Raw genomic sequence first — 23,486 nt, forward strand, 5'->3', positions numbered from 1 at the left:
GGTTGTATTTCAACATATATAAGAGTACTACAGAATTTCACTAATAAATATAGATAGTCTAATAATTTTCCATACATTCATCTAATACATGGAAAATGACGGAAGGAAAGAACATGGCTTGCTATATAAGTGTGATTCTTGAGATCTTGATAGTTGACTTCTATAATGATCATGATCTGCAACTAATTGTGATTCTGTATGCATTGGTGTTTACATATCGACATGCCCTTCGTTGGCTGGATCTGTAGATACCATAACAAGAAGGAGCAACAGCACTTATCATTGTTCTTTCTATCACTAGTTTCATCTGGCATAGGCCTTTTCTCCCTCTTTTTTTTTTAAGTTTTTCCTGTTCTTTTCCTCACAAAAATCCATGGCTTTGAGTTGTGTATACAGTATAATTTAATTTGTTTATAGGCGTTATAAGTTGGCAATAATTAGATAAATACCTCTTTTTACAAAGCATAAATGTTAGAATGCATTCCCCAGACAAGATGAATACAAAGATACCGAAGCATATCATTCACCCAAAAATTCAAGGCTATATTAATCAGTACAAAAGAAGATGATGATCAAGAATGCGTCCAAATGTGTAAATCTAACTCTTACATTGTTTTCTATTTCCTTTGCATACCCAAGTAGCTCATAACAAGTGAGATACAGAAGTAATTCTTTATCAGGGAGGCGGAGGCCCAGGCTCAAACAGTGGAGGGAAGCAGCTTCTAAATAAGCCACAGCAACAAAGAAACCATAAACTGCAGAATAAAACCCGAAAATAATAAGGAAAAAAGGAATTCTAGCTTCATCGATTTTTATACAGATGAGAAAGAAGCAAAGGAAAAACAAGAATCTCACCAGCAGTCCAAGAATTCATTGGCAGGTGGAGCTGGGGCAAGTAGTGGTGTGCTTGATGGTGGAGGTGGAGGTGGATCCATTGCAGAAAATACAACTAAATTGCAGCAGATTCGACTCTGTTTCCAATACAGGTAGATGATATGTATGAATGTTTTGTTAATATATGGCAACCATACTTTCCTCCCAAGTCAACCCTCCACCTACCATTCAAACGAGAGTTTCAAACTTGCAGCTTTTAACTTTTAACACGGATTCCCAACTACCACATGAACAAACGTTTTAAGTATGAACCAATGATGAAGATTGACAACTAATCTTAGCTGCTTAGACATGACAAGCTAGTTAGCTGAACATAAGGAATTCACAGACATGATATCAAAATTGCATGGCTGAATCTTGTTACTTCGCTTGATTTGTTGTTGAGTCTCATTTAAAATTCCTGACTTGTGGTAAGCGGTCAGAAGTTGGAATCTCGGATAGGCCGAACAGAGTTCGCACAACAGATCTCAATTTCCAAGTTCCTGTATAATTCAATTTGACAGGGGGAAACAGCTAATGCAAGCACACTCGAATGAGGTCACCAACACATAATTGGGCATCGAGCTGTCTTTCTTGTCACTTACCCCCCACCCTTTTCCAGCTCTTTCTGTTCCGATGGGGGGTGCCGCCACCCCGATCCATCTATCCTGCACCATTGACCAACCCTTTCTTCTACCTTCAAAACATAAACTAATTTTGCAAGTTTACATATTTGCATAATAGATCAAAAAGTCTTTTATAACTATTTTACAACTCATTTTATAATCATTCAACATATTTGTACCACTTTATTAAAAATAACTTCAATTTACTTAACTATCTTCCATTTACAATAGAGTTACAAAATAGAAAAATTATTCTCATCAATCACTATTCACTACCCCACACCCTATGAAAAACTTATAACTGTAGAGTGTGAAAGTGAATAGTGACTGATGCATAGCATTTTTCATATTGAAAACTATAGATTTATTGCAAAAGAGTCCCAAGTATATCATTTTTCATATAGAAAACTACACATTTATTGGTTTTTGTTAACATTTTGAGTAGGACAATCTGCACCCTCAAAGTTTGGTTTTTGATAAATTTTAGAAACTCAAAGTTTGTCCTCAATTTCTATGTACCAATCACTTCTAGTTTTTACTATGCGCCATCTTTGATATATGAAATATAATCAACAGTTGGAGGACTGCTTGGGTTTTGATCCCCCGCTTTTTATATTTCTGGGTTCATATTTCGTTTACAGGAAACCCTGTAGTGTGCCCTTTCTTTAAAGGAAAGACAAAAACAGTTAAGAAGAAAATAAAGAACAGAGAAAAAATCAGCTTGCTTCTTCTTTGAGCAATCTGAAACCAATAAGCCCAGATAATATATATATACACATATATCTACAAGCATTAAAGTACTTCAACAAACTTGTACCACGAAAAACATTGTTACCATGAGTTTTTTTCCATCTTTTTGCCAACCTCTGCACTAATCGGGTTGCTTTCATCAAGGGGTCTTAATATTGGCCATCCGAAATGATTCAAACCGTGGCTCAGTTAAGTCCACTTCATCATCGGAGGGATGCCAACTTGAACTGTTCGAAGTCTCGAGGATCAGGCTCTCTATATGCTCGGGCGAAGTATGATCTGCTTCATTGCTATCGTCTCCAACACACACAATACTATCAACTTCTACCGCTGGGGAACATGGAGTTGATTCCTTACTTGATGGGGTTGGCCTTGTCTCCTCACCATCAATAGGACCTGACAACTGCAGTGAACACCGTTTACTGGATGGGACTGGCCTCTTCTTCATTTGATTGGTATGTCTTTGAGTGAAGGATTCACTCCTTATCCTATGAGGGGATGACCTCTGAATGTCACAGGAAAATTGCAACAATCAGTTGGGCGAGTGTGGGATGCTTAGGACAATCAAGCTCAACTTTGATTAGATGTAGTTTAAAAAACTTTCACCCTACTAGACTGATAAAATTATGTAATTACTTAATTCTTCTAGTCTCTAAATTTTAATTGGGACTCTAGCCCACCATGATGGGCAGATTTTGTCCTGCTGCTACCCCCACCCCAAGCGGGGGAAAGTAACGCCCCCTGCCCCAGCTCCCATCACAGGTGGGATCTGCTTGCCCCCACCCTACAAATGGATGAGTATCCCAAGGGACTTTTAAAACGAAGTCACAAAAATCAAAACACAGTCAAAGAAGAACTAACAAAAAAGCTTATAGAGAGAGAGAACAAGAATTTTGCCCGAACACGAGAAGAAGCAAATGCCAAAATCTGCTAAAGACAAAGCAGCCTAAGATGAAGAAGAAGAAGAGAATGAGGGAGTGAGGGAGAGACCAAGAGAGAAAGGGAATTGGAAGAGTTGAAGGAGAGATTTTTTGGAGTTATACTTTTCTTCGTATAAGCAAGAGGCAAAAGAAAGTGTGCAACCTAATAGAAAATACGAGTAATTTGATACAAGCTCAAGACGTGCAAGCTCTTTGAAAAAGTAAGACTCACCATTAAAAAAAAAAAAAAAAGAAAAAAATCGTTGGTATTTTCAGGTGAGTCGCTGTGATACCACATATTAAGAGGATAATATAAGTGGTGTATGAAATTCCACATTGCTTGAGAAGAAGAAGTTTTTACTTTTTATAATGTTCTAATGGGCTCCAAGTGTATCATTGACTAATCCTAACCAAAAATGTGAGACTTGAGCCGTGCCACGTATGACGGATGGGCCCAACAAGGATATCGAGAATTTAAGAGGGGAAGATTGTGATATCTCATATGATAAGAGGATAAAGTAGGTGGTGTATGGGATCCCACATTACTCGGAAATGAAAAGTTCTTGCTCTTTATAATGTTTCAATAGGATTCCAATTGTATCATTGATTAGTCCTTTTGGAATATAGGCCATGTGGCTTGGGCCTTCTATTGGGACATTACAATCTCACTTTTTTTCAAAAGGCTTGCAGCTTTGCACACCCTAGATGTGCACAAAGTATATTCCTTTCTTATAACATATTAAAATTTTATTTTATATAAATGTATACTATAAATATAGGCAAGTGGATGGATACTACTACAAGGCTGGTGGTTATCTAACCCAGACCCCGGCTGTCTACAGGCACATTTTTTAAACGCCAATCCAATTACCCTAGGTAATGGATGGAAAATCTGCCTACTACTCTTGTGAGCCAGCAGATTCACATGAATGGGCAAAGTTACAGGCCCCCTGTCTAGCCCTCATCTTAAAAAATATTTATTTGTTTTACTTATTTGTACGGCTGGATGAAAAGAAGGGAAGACAACAAACAAAGCCTATTTTGAAATAGAAATGGTAATTTTTACTTGTTCTAACACTTGTTTTAGAGCAATTCAATGTTTGATTGAAATTGACCTAAGCTTTCCATATATAGTCATTTGAGAGGGAAAAAATACATCTGCATCTTCCAACTCAGTCATTTTATGCTTTGCACTCCGAAGTATCAAAAAACATATTTGACTTTCAAGCTATCAACTAGCTGTCATCCATTTTTCCGACCAAAATTGAACAAAGGTGCTAAGTTTTGATAGTTTGGAGTGTAAAATATTAAACCTATTTTAATTAAAAAGGTGGAAATTGTAATTTTTCTTTTTCTTTTTAATTTTTAAACGCTACTTGAAGCCAAAGCTATGTCAAATTCAAGGATTCGAAATATTTTGAGGGAGAGGGCATAGAGCAGGTCAGCTCAAATATGCTTTCTCAATAGAACTTAGTTAGACTTGGTTGATCGTTCTCCAGATCATGCAGCAAAATGCATACTTAGTGTCGTTGCTTTATAGAAGCTTTAATGTTACTAATTCGTGTTTGGATGAAGGAATATGAGGTGAGTTTTTTTTTATTATTATTGAGGTTCATTTTAAAAAGTTCACAACATTACCATCCTACTACCACCACCATTTTTTTCATTGCCGCCACTGCTGTTGTTATAACTATCACCACCCTCCACTGCCTGCCACCACCAAGCCATATTCTAGCATTATAACTCCTATAATCGTCTGATTTCTTAATTTTAAATTTACTCATCCAGAAAATGAAAATTTTCATTGATGATACTGAATCTCTAGCCAATTTTCTTCCTATCATCTTGAAGTCTATCAATCTTTTGAATTTATCATTCAAACACAACAGAAAAGTGTTTTTATATGCTAGGCTCCTTTCAACAGGTGCAGAAAGCTTGGAAGTAATTTGTAAAAGGGAGTCAAAGATCAACCAGAAAAGCAAGACACCTGTGATAGCCAACTCAATAGTACCTTGACAAATATGTAATACCTGGTAAAGATATACAGGAAGGTTTCTCCTTCGGGATTTATCAGGTGCAATTGTTGAAAGGATTTGAACGATCTCACCCATGGTCGGTCGATCATCAGGATTCAAAAGCAGGCACTCCTTTGCTAGGTAAGCCATTATCTGCATTTCTTCTTCAGGGAAATTCCCATTTAAACTGTGATCAGCCAACTCCGTAATTACTCGCCTGCTATCCTGTAAACGAGGGGTAGCCTACACAGACAAATTTTAGACAGCCTGATTCAACATGAAATCTGTACATGATAAAAGTTTTAGTACCAAGCACAATAAAGGGGCTGCTTGACATAACAGATTATAGACATGCCAAATATGAAAAATTTAGCTTAAAAGTGAGGATAAAAAGATTCAAGATAGCAGACAAGATAGAAAATGCTTTCATTTAATTAAGAGTGAGGATTTAGTATACCCAAATGACAAGGCTTTCTTCTCTGTTGCGGCTCAATTTATAGATGGGTTGCCGACCACTAATAAGCTCAAGAAGAACGACCCCAAAACTGAAAACGTCTGACTTGGGTGAGGCTTTTCCGACAATAGCATACTCTGGTGCAAAATAGCCAAAAGTCCCCTGCATTTTTGCTGGAGAATTGGAGCAGCTGGGGAGACCGTCAGCTCTTAAGAATTTAGCCATACCAAGATCAGTTATCTGTAAATTCATGTGAAAGTAAATTAAAATATATATATATAAACACATATTATGTATGTCCACCAGCTGAATAGATGATTATAATAGCTCATTTTTTCCAAAGATTTCCCATCATATTACTTCAGGGCACAAGAATTTAGAAGCCCAAGACAATAGTTGACTGACTGAGACAACCACTTTCTCTGATGGTGAAAATATTACTTGGTAAAGTTAAACCAGATTCACTATGAATTAGGAGATTTTTTTTTCTATTAATAACCATTGAAGCAAGTTCACTCAGCAAATTCCAGTGTCAATAAAGGTTATGAGCTTTTGTCCCTTTCCTCTTTCTGATGCTTTATAATCGTAACTTATGTAGAGTAGAATCGAGACTCTTACTTTTGCTCTCCAATTATCATCCAGGAGAATGTTTGTTGATTTGACATCACAATGCAGAATCCTAGGAGCAGCTGCTTCATGAAGATATTCCAAGCCTCTTGCAGCTCCAATTGCAATCGCAACTCGAGTAGCCCAATCCATTTCTCTACCCGAGCCCTCATCCAAACTCTCTCTCAAATTACCATTAGGCATGTACTCAAATACCAGAAGCCTCTCAGCATTTTTTCCCATGGATTCTGAGCAGTAGCCAAGCAAAGGCACCACATGACAATGATGAAGTCTGGATAATAGTTCAATCTGAGCAAAACGAGATTGTAAAATACTCGCAAATTTCATGGGAAGAAAATCAAGTTATTGCCATTTTTCTTAAAATACCCAGATACAAGGTGTTTTGAACCAAGAAATAAAACCTAATGGCATATCAAGGTAGTACCTCCGTTGAAAATAGAGATTCTGAATCTGGTCCCCCTGAGTTTTTAGCCGCTTAATTGCCACAATTCTGCCATTTCTGAGCTGACCACGATAAACATAGCTGCTTCCTCCAACTCCAATAAGATTAGAGTTCGAGAACTTTCTGGTTGCACTTTCCAATTGAGAATATGAAAATTGGATGATGGTTCCATGTGTATTCCCTGTTTTGCTTCTAAGTAACAAAGAAGTCTTCTGAAAGCATCCTGAGATAAAGAAAAGGAATATTACAATGGTTTTATTGTCAAAGCCAAGTTGGATAAAGTAAGCACATTAGAACATGCTTAAAGCCAAAACAAAAGGTCAGGTTCACATTATAATCTGAGATTGAAGAAAACATTCAAGAATGTCGGAAATATTGTACATCAATTGCCTTGAAACTATGGTGAAAGATGACTTGCCTGAAAAAGGATTTGTGGGAATATCTATAGAAAATTTGCTCTGTAGTGCTGAAGAAGTCCTAAGACTTATTAAGTTGGTAGCACTATCGCAATTTTTTTCCTTGTCTGATGAGAACTTGTCCCTTCGATAGACATAGCACATGGCAGAGGCAAGAAATGCAAAAGTTGTGAGAATGGCACACAGTAATAGAATAATCACAACAACTTTGCTTGAAATGTGCTTTTTTGAGACTTGTGCCGTGCTGAGAGTTCCTGTCAAGAAGAAATTAGGCAGTCAAAGAAGCTTTTGTGCACCTTGATCTAAACATTAGCAAATATCTTCGTATAAAATGAGTTCAATAGAAAACAGATGATTCAGGGATCATTATCCATCAAATACCTGAATTATATTCATGAATATGAATTCAAGTAAAAAAGTACTTTACAGTTAAACAAAATCTAAACCCAAAGTCCAAAAGAATATATCAGATTTTAGAGCCACCAGAATATCTTGAGTTCATCATTATTCCCCATAAAGCAGATGGTCAGCCACAAATACAACATTGCAACCCACTTTCTGATTCGGAGCATGATAAAACACCGAGTTCAGCAGTGAATTCATATGGTGAGGTAATTAATCATCAGTGAGCAATAATTAACCCTATTCAGTTATTCATAAGGGAAATCTCCATGAAGATTTCAAAAGAAAGAAACAGAGACACAGTAGCATACCAGACGTGCAGTTGCAAGCTGTAAAACAGTTTCTATCAACATTGTCAGAAACTAACTTAGGAAACCCATCAGCAGTGCATGTACACGTCCATGTGCTTCCACTTCCTCCAGCATCTACATCGGAGCGTAATATGTGTAGTTAGTGTTACATAACAAACTGGTCACTGCTGCCTCCCAATACATTGTCTAAAATGAACCTTGTCACTAAATGAAAGACAACAAAAAGAAAAATGCATCGGACAAAGAATCCTTCAAATAGATGTGATAAATTTTGTATTTTTTTAAACTTGAAACATGATTTCAAGACAAAATGATAGAAACACATACACACACACATTAGTCATACAGAGGAATCCTCCACTCGATTCTAGATAGATGGCATCCAAGACAGCCACTATAGCAACATGGACTCCAACATACTTCACTGGGCAAGAGCAGGATATTACAAAATTCATTCATTTTATTTACCCCTTGTTTTGAGATTCAAAGAAATAGGTAGAACAAAGTGACATGTTATGCCCTTCTTTACGTTCTACCGTCAAGTACCGAAAGTGTAGCGTTTAGTTCAGCTGATAGGAGGTTCAAGTGAAAAACAAAATTATAAATTATTTTAATAATTGCAAACATTGAGCTGCCAGAACGTACTATTACACAGTGCACTTTTCATTTATCCCTCTCTCCAGGTAAATTGGCTGGTAGTAGAAGCTTCTAAAACCGCATGCATGGAAAATTCTATATATGAATTAACTAAGGGCTCGTTTGTTTTCAGAAATGAGATGAGATGAGATTAAAGTTAAAAAGTTGAATAAAATATTGTTAGAATATATTTTTTAGTATTATTTTTGTTTTGGGATTTGAAAAAGTTGAATTGTTTATTTTATTTTGTATGGGAATTTGGGAAAGTTGTAATGATGAGATAGGATGAGATGAGATGTTTTCTGAAAATAAACGAGGCCTTAGAATTAATATGTGTGTGTCTGTGAGAGAGAGAGAGAGAGAGGGTATGTTCTGCAAAACATTTATCAGCAGCAGTAGGAGTTTAGCCCACCAATAAAAGCTTCTAGATGCTTAACCATAGACGTAGTAGCATACCTGGAATGCAATCACAGGCTGTGGAACAGTTGGATTTAACAGCATAAGTCTGATTTCCATGGTATGAAGAACATTTACATGTCCATTTGTTTCTGCTAGAAGTATTAGAAAGTTCATCTGCACCCAGAAACTCAACTTGAGACACAAGCTTCATAGCTTTTATCTGTGGACATCACATATTACCCAAAAAAAAAAAAAAAAAAAAAAAAAAAAAAAAAAAAAAAAAAGGAAAGAAGAAGAAGAAGCAGAAGCAACGCCAGGAGTATACTAATATGGCATCGCTTAATATAGTGAAATAAACGCAACATGTCTTGCAGCTTATTTTACCACTAAATTGTCAAACAAAAGGGGAACAGTGTATTCTTTGGGCAGGCATCTCAAGTTGGTATCGTTAATTACCAATTTCGATTTGCAGGATTTGGGCTATTTTAAATTGTACAAACTTACTAGGGAAAGATTTGCCTTGATTTCCATTGTTACACTGGCAATAATCAGAGACAAATTCCAGAAACTATACAATTATTATTACTAACCGCAATGAATTTGCAGAATCCAGATAAAGCTGATAAGATAAGCAATGGCAACTTCTGTCTGGAGCTTCATATATTACCACCTTAATGCTACAAGGAAAGAAATTAAAGTCATCCAATATATTTTTGTATAACATCAAAACTTTGCACTTCATAGTTTTACAGAAGAACAAAAGGATAATCTCTATATCAACATCATACAAACAAACCGACAGCAGAAATTTCTCCATTAAGTAAAGCAAATAAACCATGTAGTGTGTTCCCCAGTCTATACTTACAACTCAAGTCTGCCGATTTCAAGCTGCTAATGATGATGATGACGACGATGATAATAATAACAACAACAATAATAAAAAGGCTAAACCCAATAAACAGAGTAAAAGTCGTGCTCTTGTACAAATCATAAACAACACAAGGGAAAATGAATGTTCTGAATCAACCTTGTTTAGGAAAAAGAGCTTCTTTAATCTTTATATTTCATTGATGTAAAGCCCCCTCATCCAAACTGCAAAGATCTGATAATAGACGACATTTCCACTCAAGCAAAAATATAGGTATCCATGCAGTAATAGAAAGATATGGATTTATGAATGAAATGAGATCCAAAACGTGTATATCCATCCAAGAACAAAATCCTCAATACTAATAAATCAACTTACAGATATTAAGATGAGTGGACATCAAAAAGGAGTTGAAAACAACCAACCATGGTTCAGCTATCAGTTTTGCAGTCATTTATTATCAAAATGAAATGGCATTGAGGAGTGGTAAACACTATTAAGACCCCAGGGTTGTTGGTATCAATATTCTCTGAATCTCTGAAAGGCATATAAACACCTTCAAGTCAAGAATAGAGGAATAGGCAAGCATCTAATTAAAATACTTTAGTAGGAATACCCAAATTCATGTTTGGCCAACAAACATCCGAAGCTTCCAATTCAATCCAACCTAAAAGTACTAGAGTACTCACGCCAGGTACCAGGAACGTAAAGTTAGCCTATACTGAACTAGATAGAATACTCTATACCCAGACTTTTGATACAGCCAATGCCCACAATTACAGGTCAGAAAAGATGGAATAGTGACACCCTGAGAGAATGACACAGCAAATAAAAGTTTAAAATGCATTTATGCATGAGAAACAAACATGTCCTCCAATCATTTAAAGCCGATACGCAGTATAGTTAGATCAAGCAATGAAGACAACAGTTATCCTGGATACCAGCCCTACGGCTCAAACTACGGTCCCTACAGACAACTCCCGGAACTGAATACAAGGGAAGGAGACAAAGCACACAAAATAGGAGTAAAACTGTTGTCTACATATTGCTTGTAGCAAATGAATGAAAGCAGAAATGAGCATTTTCCCCTAAGAGAGCAAGAAACACAAGAGTCAAACCAACAGAACCCATGAGCTTGTCCGATATAGCAGCTCCAAGTGGCCTTAGAAGGATTCTAAATATACACGAATCTAACTTACCTTTGATATTACAAAGACGGGAAATAGAAAAAAGCAGAACGTACATACACAGAAAATCCAAGTCCAGATTATATGAACATACCTGTCAGAACTAAATGCCGGAAATTTTTGTTTTTTTTTTAATTAAAAAAAAAAAAAAAAAAAAAACTGCGGACGCGACGTATGACATCAAATAGTCTGAATATGGACTTATTGAATGCCTGAATTTATTCAAAAAAGGGAATGGGGTCACTAAAAGGAAGGCCATCAACAAACATTCGGAAAGCAACCCTCTTGCAAATCCGAAAGAGACACTTCAACCAATTAATCACAGTAGCTAAAATCATTACGAGATAAAAAAAGATCAGAAACCCATGATTTTTCTCTTATATTTTTTTACCCAAATATCTCACAGCTTGGTGAGTTCATTTGGGAATATGGGTTTGGATCAAAATGAGAACTTCCCAGATTTTTTAAATTAAAATACTGCCAACGGTTGAAACCTCAAAACTTCTTCTCTTTTTTAAGTTTAAATAAGATTAAGGTTATGCATCATTTTAATTCTTATTTTTTTTTATTGTTTTATTATTTTAATTCTTAAGTTTAAGGTTATTCATTTTATTATTTTATGAAGTAGTATTAAATAATTGAAAATTATTTATTATATTTTATTTATAAATTAATTATCTAATGTTATATGATGAGAATATGAGAAGATGACGAGGAATGAAATGAATAGAATTGTTGTCAAGATGGGTTAGTACAAACCTTGCTTCAAAGACATACTACTACAGACACTGTAGTCAGTAAAGCGACATGAAAACCGAAAAGTGGAGTTTCAACGCATTTGCCTTGCCAGGACGGGCCCACCTACTCAGTGTCGGAGTCTAGAGCGTCCCGACATACCATCACAATGGCCCAGTCAGTTCGAAGCAGACAACCTGATCCGGCTGAGTTACCGTTCGATCTATTGAATCCGGACTGTCTCACTGATGAACAGCCGAAAATAGGTTTCAGATTAGGCTTTGGAGATAGAATTTCATCCAACTTTATGACGTGGAGTTTTGTTGTGCTAATAATCACAATTAAAAACGAAAGAAGGTTTCACTGTCGTTGTTTCAAAAGAAAATGAAAGAAGTTAAATCTGAACAAAGAACAAGGTCCAACCGACAGAATAGCAAATCTACAGAAAAAGGATAAATAAGATATTTTAAAAAAAAAATAATTATTTATATTATATCATTAAGGTTAATTACTATATCATATTTTAGTGAAAGCTTCACGCCTTCAGAGCATTCTTGGGACATGAGAAGAGGTAAACCTGAGAACTTGGATACCTGATGTGGTAGGGCTTTGCTATCCAGCTGCATATACTACATATTATACATTTTTTATTATTTTTTAATTATTTTTATTAAATTAATTAAATTCATCTATTCATCATTTCTGCACCGCATCTTTTTAAATAAAAATATAAAAAATTAAAAAATTAAAATAAATATATGATGTAAAGATAATGAGTATAATTTTTCAACATAGCAATAGTATGGCGCCTTCTAGTTTTAAGATAATGAGTATAATTTTTCAACATAGCAATAGTATGGCGCCTTCTAGTTTTAATTTGTAGCTTCTGAGTCTGCTTCCAAACATAATGGATTAATATTTATTTATTTATTATTATTATTTCACTTATTATTTAAAATCACAGAAAATAAAAGATGATAAATGGTATTTTTATATTGAAATTAATTTTAACAAAATCTAATAAAAGATTAACACAAAAATAATGGATTAAGTGTAAAATAATATATATCATCATTTAAATCAAATTTGATAGGACACAAAGGTGACCTAAAAGCACAACAACCCTAACTAAAGGTCACATTTTAGTCGTTGAGTTAGTTCGCGTCTTTAGGTATTTCTAAATTTATATCAAAGACACGATTTTTGTAATTTTAAGATATATAAGTTTCGTGTATATTTTTTTATAAAAAGTGGGCAATGTAGAATCTACATGAAAAAATAATTTTTTTAATCGCAGACTCTATTTTTTTCAAATAAAGAAGTACTTGGTAACTCTTGTTAAGACTGTATCTAGTATTACTCTTTATAATATTTATTTATCTTTACTATCTTACTTACATCCATGTCCACTCTAGCTTCAAATTTATTAAAAATGAAAATGGGGTTTCCGTTGAGAAAAGAAAAAATAAAAAATAAAAAACACCAAAAATCTATAATTAACTTTTACAAAGTGTTAGAGTTAAAAAAAAAAAAAAAAAAAAAAAAAAAAAAAAAAAAAAGGAAACGAGAAAAAGAGTATATATATAAAGGGGATCCATAAAAATTATGGTTTCTGAATAATCATTGAATTAATGTATCGATAATTACAAATTTAGTTTCACTTAAGAGTGGAATGCAGTAAGGCGAGGGATTATTTTTAAGTATTATTAATGATCATGAGACGAGGGAGATCACTAATGACCATATGGGCCAATATCTACTTGCAGAAAAAATTTACCTAACCATTAAAAAAAAGAGCTTTGGGATGACTTGAATCCGATTTCTGATAACCTAAATTGGAATCCAATTGCGTGTGCGTACCAAATTTATAAGTACTTCATTTTTTATTAGCCGATATGGCCGATGCCACCTGAATAACTCAGTCTTTGCGAAAGACAGTCTATATTAGGGTTGGACTTGTCCATCGATACGTACAATTTGTTGTTATTAATTGATGAAAACTCTTCCTCCATGAATACTCATCACTGCATGGGACCACATGACATATCTGTGTACGTACACCAACTCTAACATGAAATAATTAACTAAAAATTCCAAAGGTATCAGAAGTTTCAAATTTCATAAGAACATCATACATCAAAACACATTTGATTAATCACCAGATAAAATGACCAGAAGCTAGCTTCTAATTGATCATTTAAAGCTAGGTTTTAGGAAAAAAAAAAACTTAGAAATATCTAAAAGAAGATTAATGCTATGTGGAAGGGTTTGGCCACAAAAGATTGTTTATAAAAGTAAATTCATAAACTAACGTGGCTTGATGTGGTCCGTTAGATTATAAAAGTATTTTTATTCTAAAGTAAATCCAATGTTTCACATTAAAACATGTCAGTTTTAGCTAAAAATGAAACTTTGATAGCATAGAGGAAGATGACAATAGAATTGTGTGAGGAATTATTTTTATTCCATATATTTTCAATACAATACTAGAGAGTTATATACACGGTTGAAGCCAACCAAAAGAATGATAGAAGTGCAATGGAATGTACTAGCACTACAGCCATGTACATAGAAGGACAAAAATGTACAGAATTCATTTACAGAGGAAAATCAGCTAACTAATTCTTCATAGTGGACAACTGCATTTTTGGTCTCTTGTACAGCTGTGCATGAGCATGTCTACTTCTGTGACTCGGAGGAAATACCATATGAACATTTCAAATCTTGAGACTCCCCTCAAGATGGGCATATATATTCAAGATGCCCATCTTGGATAGCAGGAACTGAAATGCAGTTGCTGGCAATACTTTGGTCAATATATCTGCAAGCTGAAATTTGGAAGCAATGTGGACTGGCATGATGATACCAGCACGAACTTTTTTCTCTAACAAAGTGACAGTCTAACTCTATATGTTTTGTCCTTTCATGGAAGATAGGATTCTTAGTAAGGTTGAGAGCTGACTGACTATCACAGTAGAGCAAAGCAGGTTGTGTATGTTCTGTTTTAAAGTCCTTTAACAAAGAGAGTATCCAAACAATTTCACATCGTGTATGAGCTAGAGCCCAATACTCTGATTCTGCTAAAGATTGCGAGACAGTGGCCTATTTCTTGGATTTCCAGCTGATTCGAGAGTCACCAATGAACATACAAAAAACAATGATTGATCTCCTGGATGGAGCCCAATCAGAGTCACTGAAAGTTTTGAGGTGCAATGAAGTTTGTGAGGAGAAGAAAAGTCCTTGTCCAATTGTGCCATTTATGTACCTCAAGATCCTATGAGCAGCTTGCAAGTGGACTTGAGCTAGTTTGTCCATGAACTGACTTAAAATATTGACAGCATATGTGATGTCAGGTCGTGTGCTTGTTAAGTAAATCAACCTACCTACCAATCTTTTGTAGCCTGTAATATCAGTCAAGAAGTCTGTGTGAGAATGAGCCAGTTTGTGGTTAACTTCTATAGGAGTGTTAACTGGTTTGTAACCAAGAAGGCCCACATCTTCAATGATTTCAAGGTTGTAATTCCTTTGGTAGAGGTGAATACCTATTGTAGTTCGAGCAATCTCTAGATCCAAGAAATATTTCAAGGATCCAAGGTCTTTGATCTTAAATTGAGAGTGCAAGTGTAGTTTGACAGATTCAATAGCAACCAAACTTGAGCTTATTATGAGAATGTCATCTACATAGACTAAAAGAGCAATGTATACATCCTTATCTAATCTTGTGAATAATGAGTAGTCAGACTTTGACTATTGAAAGCCAATGGCAACAAGAGTAGAAGAAAACTTTGAATGCCACTGCTGAGAGGCTTGTTTCAAGCCATACAAGGTCTTTTGCAATTTATACAACATCCTTTTATTTCCATGTGAAGAAGACTCCTCCTGAACTTGGTAACCTGGAGGCAACTCTATGTAAATTTTTTCTTCAAGACCTCCATGAATAAATGCATTGTTAACATCCAATTGACATAAATGCCAATTGTGGATGGCTGCAAAGGCTAGGAATAGTCTGACAATGGTGATTTTAGCAACAAGACTGAAGGTTTCTTAATAGTCGAAGACTTCTATTTGTGTGTAGCCCTTGGCCACCAATCTGGCCTTGTACTTGTTCATTGTGCCATCAGATCTCAGCTTTACTTTATACTTCATAGACATATTTGCATCTTACTACTGACTTACCTGTAGGTAAAGGGATAAGTATCCAGGTTTTGTTAGCCTCTAAAGCCTTCAACTCAGATTTCATGGCCTCTCTCCAGTGCTCATACAATACTGCCTCATTATAAGATTTAGGTTCATTTGTAAGGGATAGAGAGATAGAATATCTTTGTGAGAGGGAGAGAGTTGGGCATAAGAGAGGTAATTTTGAATGGGATGAGTTGTGATTGAGTGAGTTGAGTGTTGTGTGGAGGAAAGTGGACTGACAATTAAGTGGCAATGATAATCATTCAAATAAGTGGGTGGTTGTCTCACTCGATTAGATCTTCTTAGGTGGATGTCATGGGATTGATAATCATGGTTAGAAGGTGCTATCTGAGATTGATCATTAGTGCTAGCAGATTGTGATTGGTTATCAGTGTGTTAAGGGACTGAAGAGAGGGATTGTTATTAGAATTGGCATTGTTATCATAATTGAGTGGATGAGCAGCAATAGAGGAATCAATAGCAGAAGGGGTAGGATAAGGGTGAGGTGACAAATCTAGTAAAGCTGGAGGAAAAGTTAGATCAGAGGCATTGTGAGGAGAGGCAGTGTTAGGAGATTGGAAATGGAAGGTCTTTTGATGGAAAACCACATCCCTGGAAATGAAGGATGTTTGAGTGTCTAAGTCAAAGAGTTTGTAACCCTTGACTCCTGCAGGGTAGCCAAGAAAAAGGCACCTTTTGGCCCTTGGGTCAAACTTGGTCCTGTTGTGTTGAATGGTGGAGGCAAAATATAAACAACCAAAGACCTTGAGGTGGTTGTATGAGGGAGTAGTGGAGAAAAGGACCTCAAATGGTGATTTGTTATTGAGGATAGGTGTAGGAACATGGTTGATTAAGTGTGCTGCAGTGAAAATAGCATCTCCCCAAAACTTGATTAGGAGAAATGCTTGAAACAAGATGGCTCAAGCAACAAAGAGGAGATGTTGATGTTTCATTTCAACAACTCCATTATGTTGTGGAGTGTAGACACAAGATCTTTGATGCAAAATGACATGGAGGATGTAAAAAGTAGTCATTTGAAATTCAAGCCCATTGTCATATCTAAGTTGTTTGATTTGTGCGTTGAATTGGGTTTTTATCATATGAACAAATGATTGCAAGAGTGGCCTTACTTCAATTTTGAATTTCATTAAGAAAACCAAAGTGGTTCTGCTATAGTCATCAACTATTGTTAGAAAGTAATGATGACCTTGAATAAAGATGCCTGTGAATAAGGTCTCTCATATATCACAATGGACAAGTTCAAAAATAGAAGATGAGACAGAATTGTTTAATCAAAAAGGCTTTCTCTTCTATTTGGCCAAATGACAAACAATACATTGAATGTGTTCATCAAACTTTACATTAGGAGCAATAGACTTGATTATGCTCATCCTCTGATGAGAAATATGTCCTAATCTAAAGTGCTAAAGGTTGTTGCGTGTTGGCATTGAAAGCTTTATGCTGAGGCAAGATGGATGGCAACATGACTAGTGGGGCGAGATGTCCTGGTGTTGTTGTAGAATGAACTTTGAAGGAGGAAATAGATGCCTTGGTGCATTTTAGCAAGCCCAATTGTCATCCAAGGAAAAAGGGCCTGTATTAAACAAAAATTTTTCAAGAAAATGAGGCACAAAGATGAGCCATAAGTAAGTTTACTGGGAGAAATGAGATTAAAGGTGAATGAAGGGATACAAAATACCCCTGTGAGACTAAGAGATTCTAAAATCTTAACATTTCCAATATGTGTGACCCTAGCTTGAGTTTTATTTGGAAGTTGGACATAGGCATGTGTCTCTTGAGAGATGGATGTGAGAAGGGAAGGAGAACAGATCATATGGTCTATGGCTCCAGTGTCAACAATCCATTCTGTGGTGTTCAAGTTTAAGTGATGCAATGATGAATTTTTTGAGCAGATAAAGCAGAAACACTTGGAATATTAGAGAGGGTGGATAGTTTTATACCTGCTATATTGGAATAAGCAATGTTGCCAATGGTGTTCTCGGTGGATGGGACATAAGAGTGATCATGAGACTGTAATGCCTGAGCATTGGCAAGGGATATGAGCTGCTAAATTTGTGCTTGAGTGAGAGGTAGCTGAGGAGAAGCTACAGGTTCTTTCTCTTGGTCATTACTGTGAGAGATGACATGATTTGCTGAGGGCGGTGGCCTTGTTTTAGTGAACTTGAAGTTAGGTGGAAGCCCAATCAGCCTATAGCATTTGTCTTTGGTATGTCCATTCTTCCCACAATTATTGAAAATGAGGTCATTTCGATCCTTCTTCATGTTTGGACCTTGATATGCTGCTAATGCTAAGTGTGCTGGTGCAGGTGACATGATGGTGCGGGCTTGCCTTTGCCTTTCTTCTTGCAAGACTAGGGAGAAGGTTTTGTCGAGGTTTGGCATGGGACTCATCAATAGTATGTCCTTTAATGCTACCAAAAGAGTCATTTAAACACATTAGAAATTTAAAAATATAGTCTACTTGTTGAGCCTTACCAGCATCACTTAGAGCATGGCAAGTGTAGTATCCACAAGAGCAGTGAGGCAAGGGACGATACTTGTTTGACTCTTCCCAAATAGCATTCAACTTGGTAAAGTAGACACTCACAGACTGATTTCCTTGAATAATATAACTAAGTTGATGTTGTAAGTGGTATATTCTTACATTATTAGGTTGAGCAAATCGATCTTTGAGGTTTTTCCACACTTTTTGTGCAGAGTTGTTATGTAGCACATTTGAGGCTATGTCTTTGGATATAGAGTTGAGGATCCAAGACAACAAGAGGTTGTTACACCTCATCCATGGCACATACAAAGGGCTGGACTGCTCTGGGATAGGTATAGATCCATCAAGAAAGCCTAGTTTATTTTTTATGGATATAGCCAGAGTGAGGACCTGGTCCATGAGAGATAGTTAGAACCTGTCAAAGGAGGTGTGACCACCACTGTCACTATGGTGGAGGAAAAATGGACTATTAGGATCCTCAGAGTGTGAGTTTGCATGAGGTAATGTATTTGCATTGATATGAGATGATTCTTCTTCATCCATTTAAAAAATGAACAAATGAGCAGATGAAAAAGGAATAGAAAGTGAGTTGAGAAGGATGAAAAGATGCAGGTTATACAACCTGGCTCTGATACCAAGCTAAAAAGGAAACTTTGATAGCAAGAGGAAGATGACAACAAAATTGTGTGAGGAATTATTTTTATTCCATATATTTTATGTACAATACTAGAGAGTAGTTATATACATAGTTGAAGCCAACCAAAAGAATGATAGAGGTGCAATGGAATGTGCTAGCACTACAACCATGTACAAAGAAGGACAAAAATGTATAGAATTCATTTACAGAGGAAAATCAGCTAACTAATTCTTCATAGTGGACAGCTGCATTTTTGGTCTCTTGTATAATTGTGCATGAGGATGTCTGCTTCTGTGACTTGGAGGAAATACCAGATGAACCTTTCAAATCTTGAGAGTTTGTGTGTTTACTTTTATGAAATAATAATAATAATAATAATAATAACTTCATGAAATAGAAAATGATAATGTAAGTAAAAAATAACCAAATAATAATAGGAAACAATAACAAATAAGAATAAGAAAAGAAAGCATGGTGACTATACGTGTTGTCCTTTTTGTTTTGCTATTTCTTATTAATATTTTCAAAGTTCAGCAAGGGCATTTTAGGAAGTGTTGAGTGCGAATTGAAGATTTTAGAAGCTAGTGAAAAGAAATATGGTAGTTTGGGTGTGGAAGTGTTGGTTTTGTAGTTTGGGTGCAATTCGAAAGGAAATACTATTTTGAGGGTGAAAAATGAGATTTCTCCTATATTCCAATAATAATTCTATGATCACTCAAATGTTGACCATTCAAGAATTACGTACTTTGTGACATATCAAAGTGACCTTCACTTTGGTTAGTTTAAAATTTAAGAGAACTTGTATTAATTCACGACTTTGATATATAATTCAATGCATCATATATATCTACAAATATATAATAAACTCAAATTAGTCATCACATACTAATCAAGACAAATAATCTAATTGGTTAATATATATATATATATATATATATATATATATTATATATAAAGAGTAATGCTACATATAATTGTGGAATGCACAAACATCATACAGTCGGTTTAAAAAAGAGTGGGGTCTACCATAAAAATTAATTTCTTTTCATGTGAGTCATATATTTATTCACTTTTTTCAAAGTGATTGCATGGCGCTTGCACACTCACGACTAGAACTATCATTTCTCATATATTATATATATGTTATAGCCTTATCAGGCAAGTATTGAGATGAGAACTTATGAAGCGTTGTATGGTAGGAGATGTCGATCCCCCCTATATGAGAATAAGGTGGGTGAGAGATGCATCTTGGGGCCAGAGATCATATAGAAAATAATGGAAAATATAAAAATCATACAGGGTAGGCTAAAGACAACTCAGAGTCGACAAAATAGTTATGCAGATATTTTTCATCGCCAACTAAAGTTTGAGGTTGGGGAAAGAGTATTTCTAAGTGTTACACCAATGAGAGGAATAATGAGATTTGGGAAAAATGGGAAGTTGAGACCTAGGTTCATTGGGCCCCTTGAGATTCTTGACCAAATTGGCCTGATAGCTAATAGAGTGGCCTAAAACACCAGCACTCACATGTGTGCACAATGTGTTCCATGTGTCCATGCTGAGGAAGTACGTCCTCGATCCCACCCGCATTATTGGTATGAGCCACTTTAGATTCAAGAAAATCTTACCTATGCCGAAGAACCAATTCGAATTTTGGAATGCAAAGAGCATGTGTTATGGACTCGAATTATTTCATTAGTCAAAGTATTGTGGAAACATCACGGTGTTGGAGAAGCTTCTTAGGAGATTGAGGAAGACATGCGGGTCAAATACCCACACCTATTTGAGGGGAATCTTGATAACTCATGCCAAATTCCAAGGACATAATTTTTACAAGGGAGAGTGTAACAATCCGACCGAATATTATTAGGGATAAATTATAAATAATTTTAATGGGCCTAAAATTAGGTTAATGGGCCGATTATATTAGAAGCCCAATTGAGTGTTCGAATATTTTTTTTTAAATAGACTACGGGTCAAGGATTTTTTTATTTTGGCAGATTTTGTTATAGGGCTTGTCACATTATAATGTTTTTAAGGTGGAAATTTTTATGTACGGAGAAACTTTTGTGGAACATATTGGATTATTTTAGAGGTTGAGTCGAATGCCAAAAAACTCAAACAAAAACCCTATGCCACACGTCTCCCTCTTAGCGGATTATTTTAGAGTTCTATCTCCATTAAAACTCCTAAACCATACCAACTACTATAACTCTATACCACGGCTCCAATCCCATGCACATGCACGTCTCTTCCCTTTGTTTTTCTATGGTTTTCCACCATGCCTTTTTATATACATACGAGAACCTTCTTGTTGATAGTTATCAAACTATGCTTGCCGCAACAGCCCTCCACCACCCAGACTCCTCACCATGGTAGACTTCTCTTCATGCACAGTTTAGTTACGTTCCATGTCCGTCTATCACTACAAACACAACTCCATCATACCCGCTTCCTCCGCCCGCATACACGTTTGTCATCTCAGTTTTCTTTACGCATGACATTCCCTTATTATTTTGTTCCATGTGTTATTTTTATCTCCAGACCCTTTGATTTATAACGACCCTTGGGCCCTAAGCCATTAGGCCAGTGTATTCTGAAGTCAATAGAAAGTTGGGCTTGAGGATTTTTTTGACATGTGTCATGGTGATAGAGTTGTATTTTAAGTTAGGCATATAGATTCTAGATATACAGAACTAATTTCAATATTATGAAGTCGATGTGATTTTAGAGTTATGGTGGACCAAAGTTTATGGAAATATAGATTTAGTTGGAATTTACGAGGTACATGTTTAAGTAGAAATTGACGTAAACTACGTGTCTATCTTATAGGAAATCAGTCGCGCTCCAAAAATAGTGGATTTGCGTTGCAAGGTAAGTAGCATGATCATATCCTTACACGTATGTACGACAAACAACATGTCTTTTATAAAAATATTTTGCATGTATGCCCTTTATTGGAAGCTCATTTTAACGTCATGATATATTTATGAAAATCTATGATTTTATGTGAAGATTTATACATAAAATTATTTATGAAAGGTCATGATTTTATCTGAGAGTTACGCATGAAAATAACTTTATGAAAAACCATACATGATTTCATGTGAAGATTTACGCATTAAAATATTTATGAAAAATCATGATTTTATGTGAGGAAACATGTATCACGAAAATTATAAAAGAATACGATTTCATTTGAAATCTATGATATGATATGACAAGATATGACAAGTATGCATGCAATTTCTTTTGAAATCTATGATATGACAAGTATACAAGTATAATTATGATAAGATATGTAACGGCCTATGTTATGATATGAAGACGGTACCTATGTTATGAGCATATTGTATTGCCAGGTTGTGCATGCTGATAGTGCACGCAGTGTGTCTTCCTTATGTATGGATTCCACAACCCGCGACCACGGGCTGAATCGGAATCTACTTAGATTTGCTAACCCTAACTTACGAGAGTCAATAGTGGGTAACGACCTATGATAAGTGAAAAATAAGTTCATGTTCATATTATTTACGTATGTATTTATGAGTATGCACATTTTTCAAGAAACTTTATGTTTATTGTATGATGTCTTGATTATTGAGTATTCGACTCATTTAGTTTGTTTTTATGTTTTTAAACTACCACAGGTGATGACATTTATGAGGATGAGATGAGATTGTAGGACAGGACTTGATCCCGAGAGGCGAGACAAAGGCCTAGACAGATTATGCTATGATTATTTTTATCGTTTAAGGTTTAAATAAAATATTTTGATAAGCACAAGAGGCTTCCATTTTTTTTAAAATAAGTGTTTCCACAGACTCTATTTTGGATTTTCAATATTTATTAAAGTTTGTTTTATTTATAAAAACTTTCGCATTTGGCGCGTTGTTAAAAAAAAAAAATCAAGTTCAAGTTTAGTAGTAGCACATTGGCTCCCCAAAAATTTTAAAATATATTTTTGGGAAGCGAGGTGTTACATAGAGGGATGTAAGACCCAAAAAAAAGGTGCAAAACGTACTGTTTCATCCAGTTGGTTTTTTTTCTTTCCCATTTTTCTTTTTTCCTTCCCAAGCCCCTCCCACCTGCCTCACCTTCTCTCCGACCGGTTTTCTTGCCCTTAGTTGTGGTTGCCACTTGTTCACATCACCAAGGGTAAGTCGTCCGCCACCTCGGTTTGCTTAACAAGAACTCAGACGTGTCATCTCCCCCACTATTTCTTCCTCTCCAGGTTGCACCGCCATGCTAGTAAGGACTGGCAGCATCTCTCTCTCTCTCTAAAACTTCGTCAAGACATCCTCTCGTTCTCTCTCTCCACCATGAGTGCTGCCAAACTCTATTTCACAACACAACCGACGGTAAGCCTATATTTCTACCACTTACTCTTTTCTATTTCCCTACTCTGTCTGATTTTGATTTTACGCCATGTGCGGCCTCACTATTCTCGGATTTGATTTTGATGTATTTTCAATATCACAAAGCACCTCGAGCAACAATAGA

The 23,486-nt window shown here is 35.7% G+C and overlaps 1 protein-coding gene across 1 annotated transcript; it reads right to left on the bottom strand.

The window, feature by feature from the left end:
- Positions 1-497: 497 nt before the first annotated feature.
- Positions 498-11,367, bottom strand: LOC121239946 (receptor-like serine/threonine-protein kinase NCRK). Its single transcript, XM_041137360.1, is given in 13 exon segments — positions 498-755; positions 856-1,055; positions 1,225-2,754; positions 5,200-5,427; positions 5,642-5,878; positions 6,257-6,553; positions 6,690-6,730; positions 6,733-6,930; positions 7,126-7,377; positions 7,837-7,950; positions 8,929-9,045; positions 9,462-9,973; positions 11,021-11,367. Coding segments are annotated over 10 exon segments (1,920 nt in total). The 5' UTR covers positions 9,532-9,973; positions 11,021-11,367; the 3' UTR covers positions 498-755; positions 856-1,055; positions 1,225-2,388.
- Between the last annotated feature and the right edge of the window lie 12,119 nt (positions 11,368-23,486).

Source organism: Juglans microcarpa x Juglans regia, chromosome 7D (assembly GCF_004785595.1).
Source record: "Juglans microcarpa x Juglans regia isolate MS1-56 chromosome 7D, Jm3101_v1.0, whole genome shotgun sequence".
NCBI lineage: Eukaryota > Viridiplantae > Streptophyta > Magnoliopsida > Fagales > Juglandaceae > Juglans > Juglans microcarpa x Juglans regia.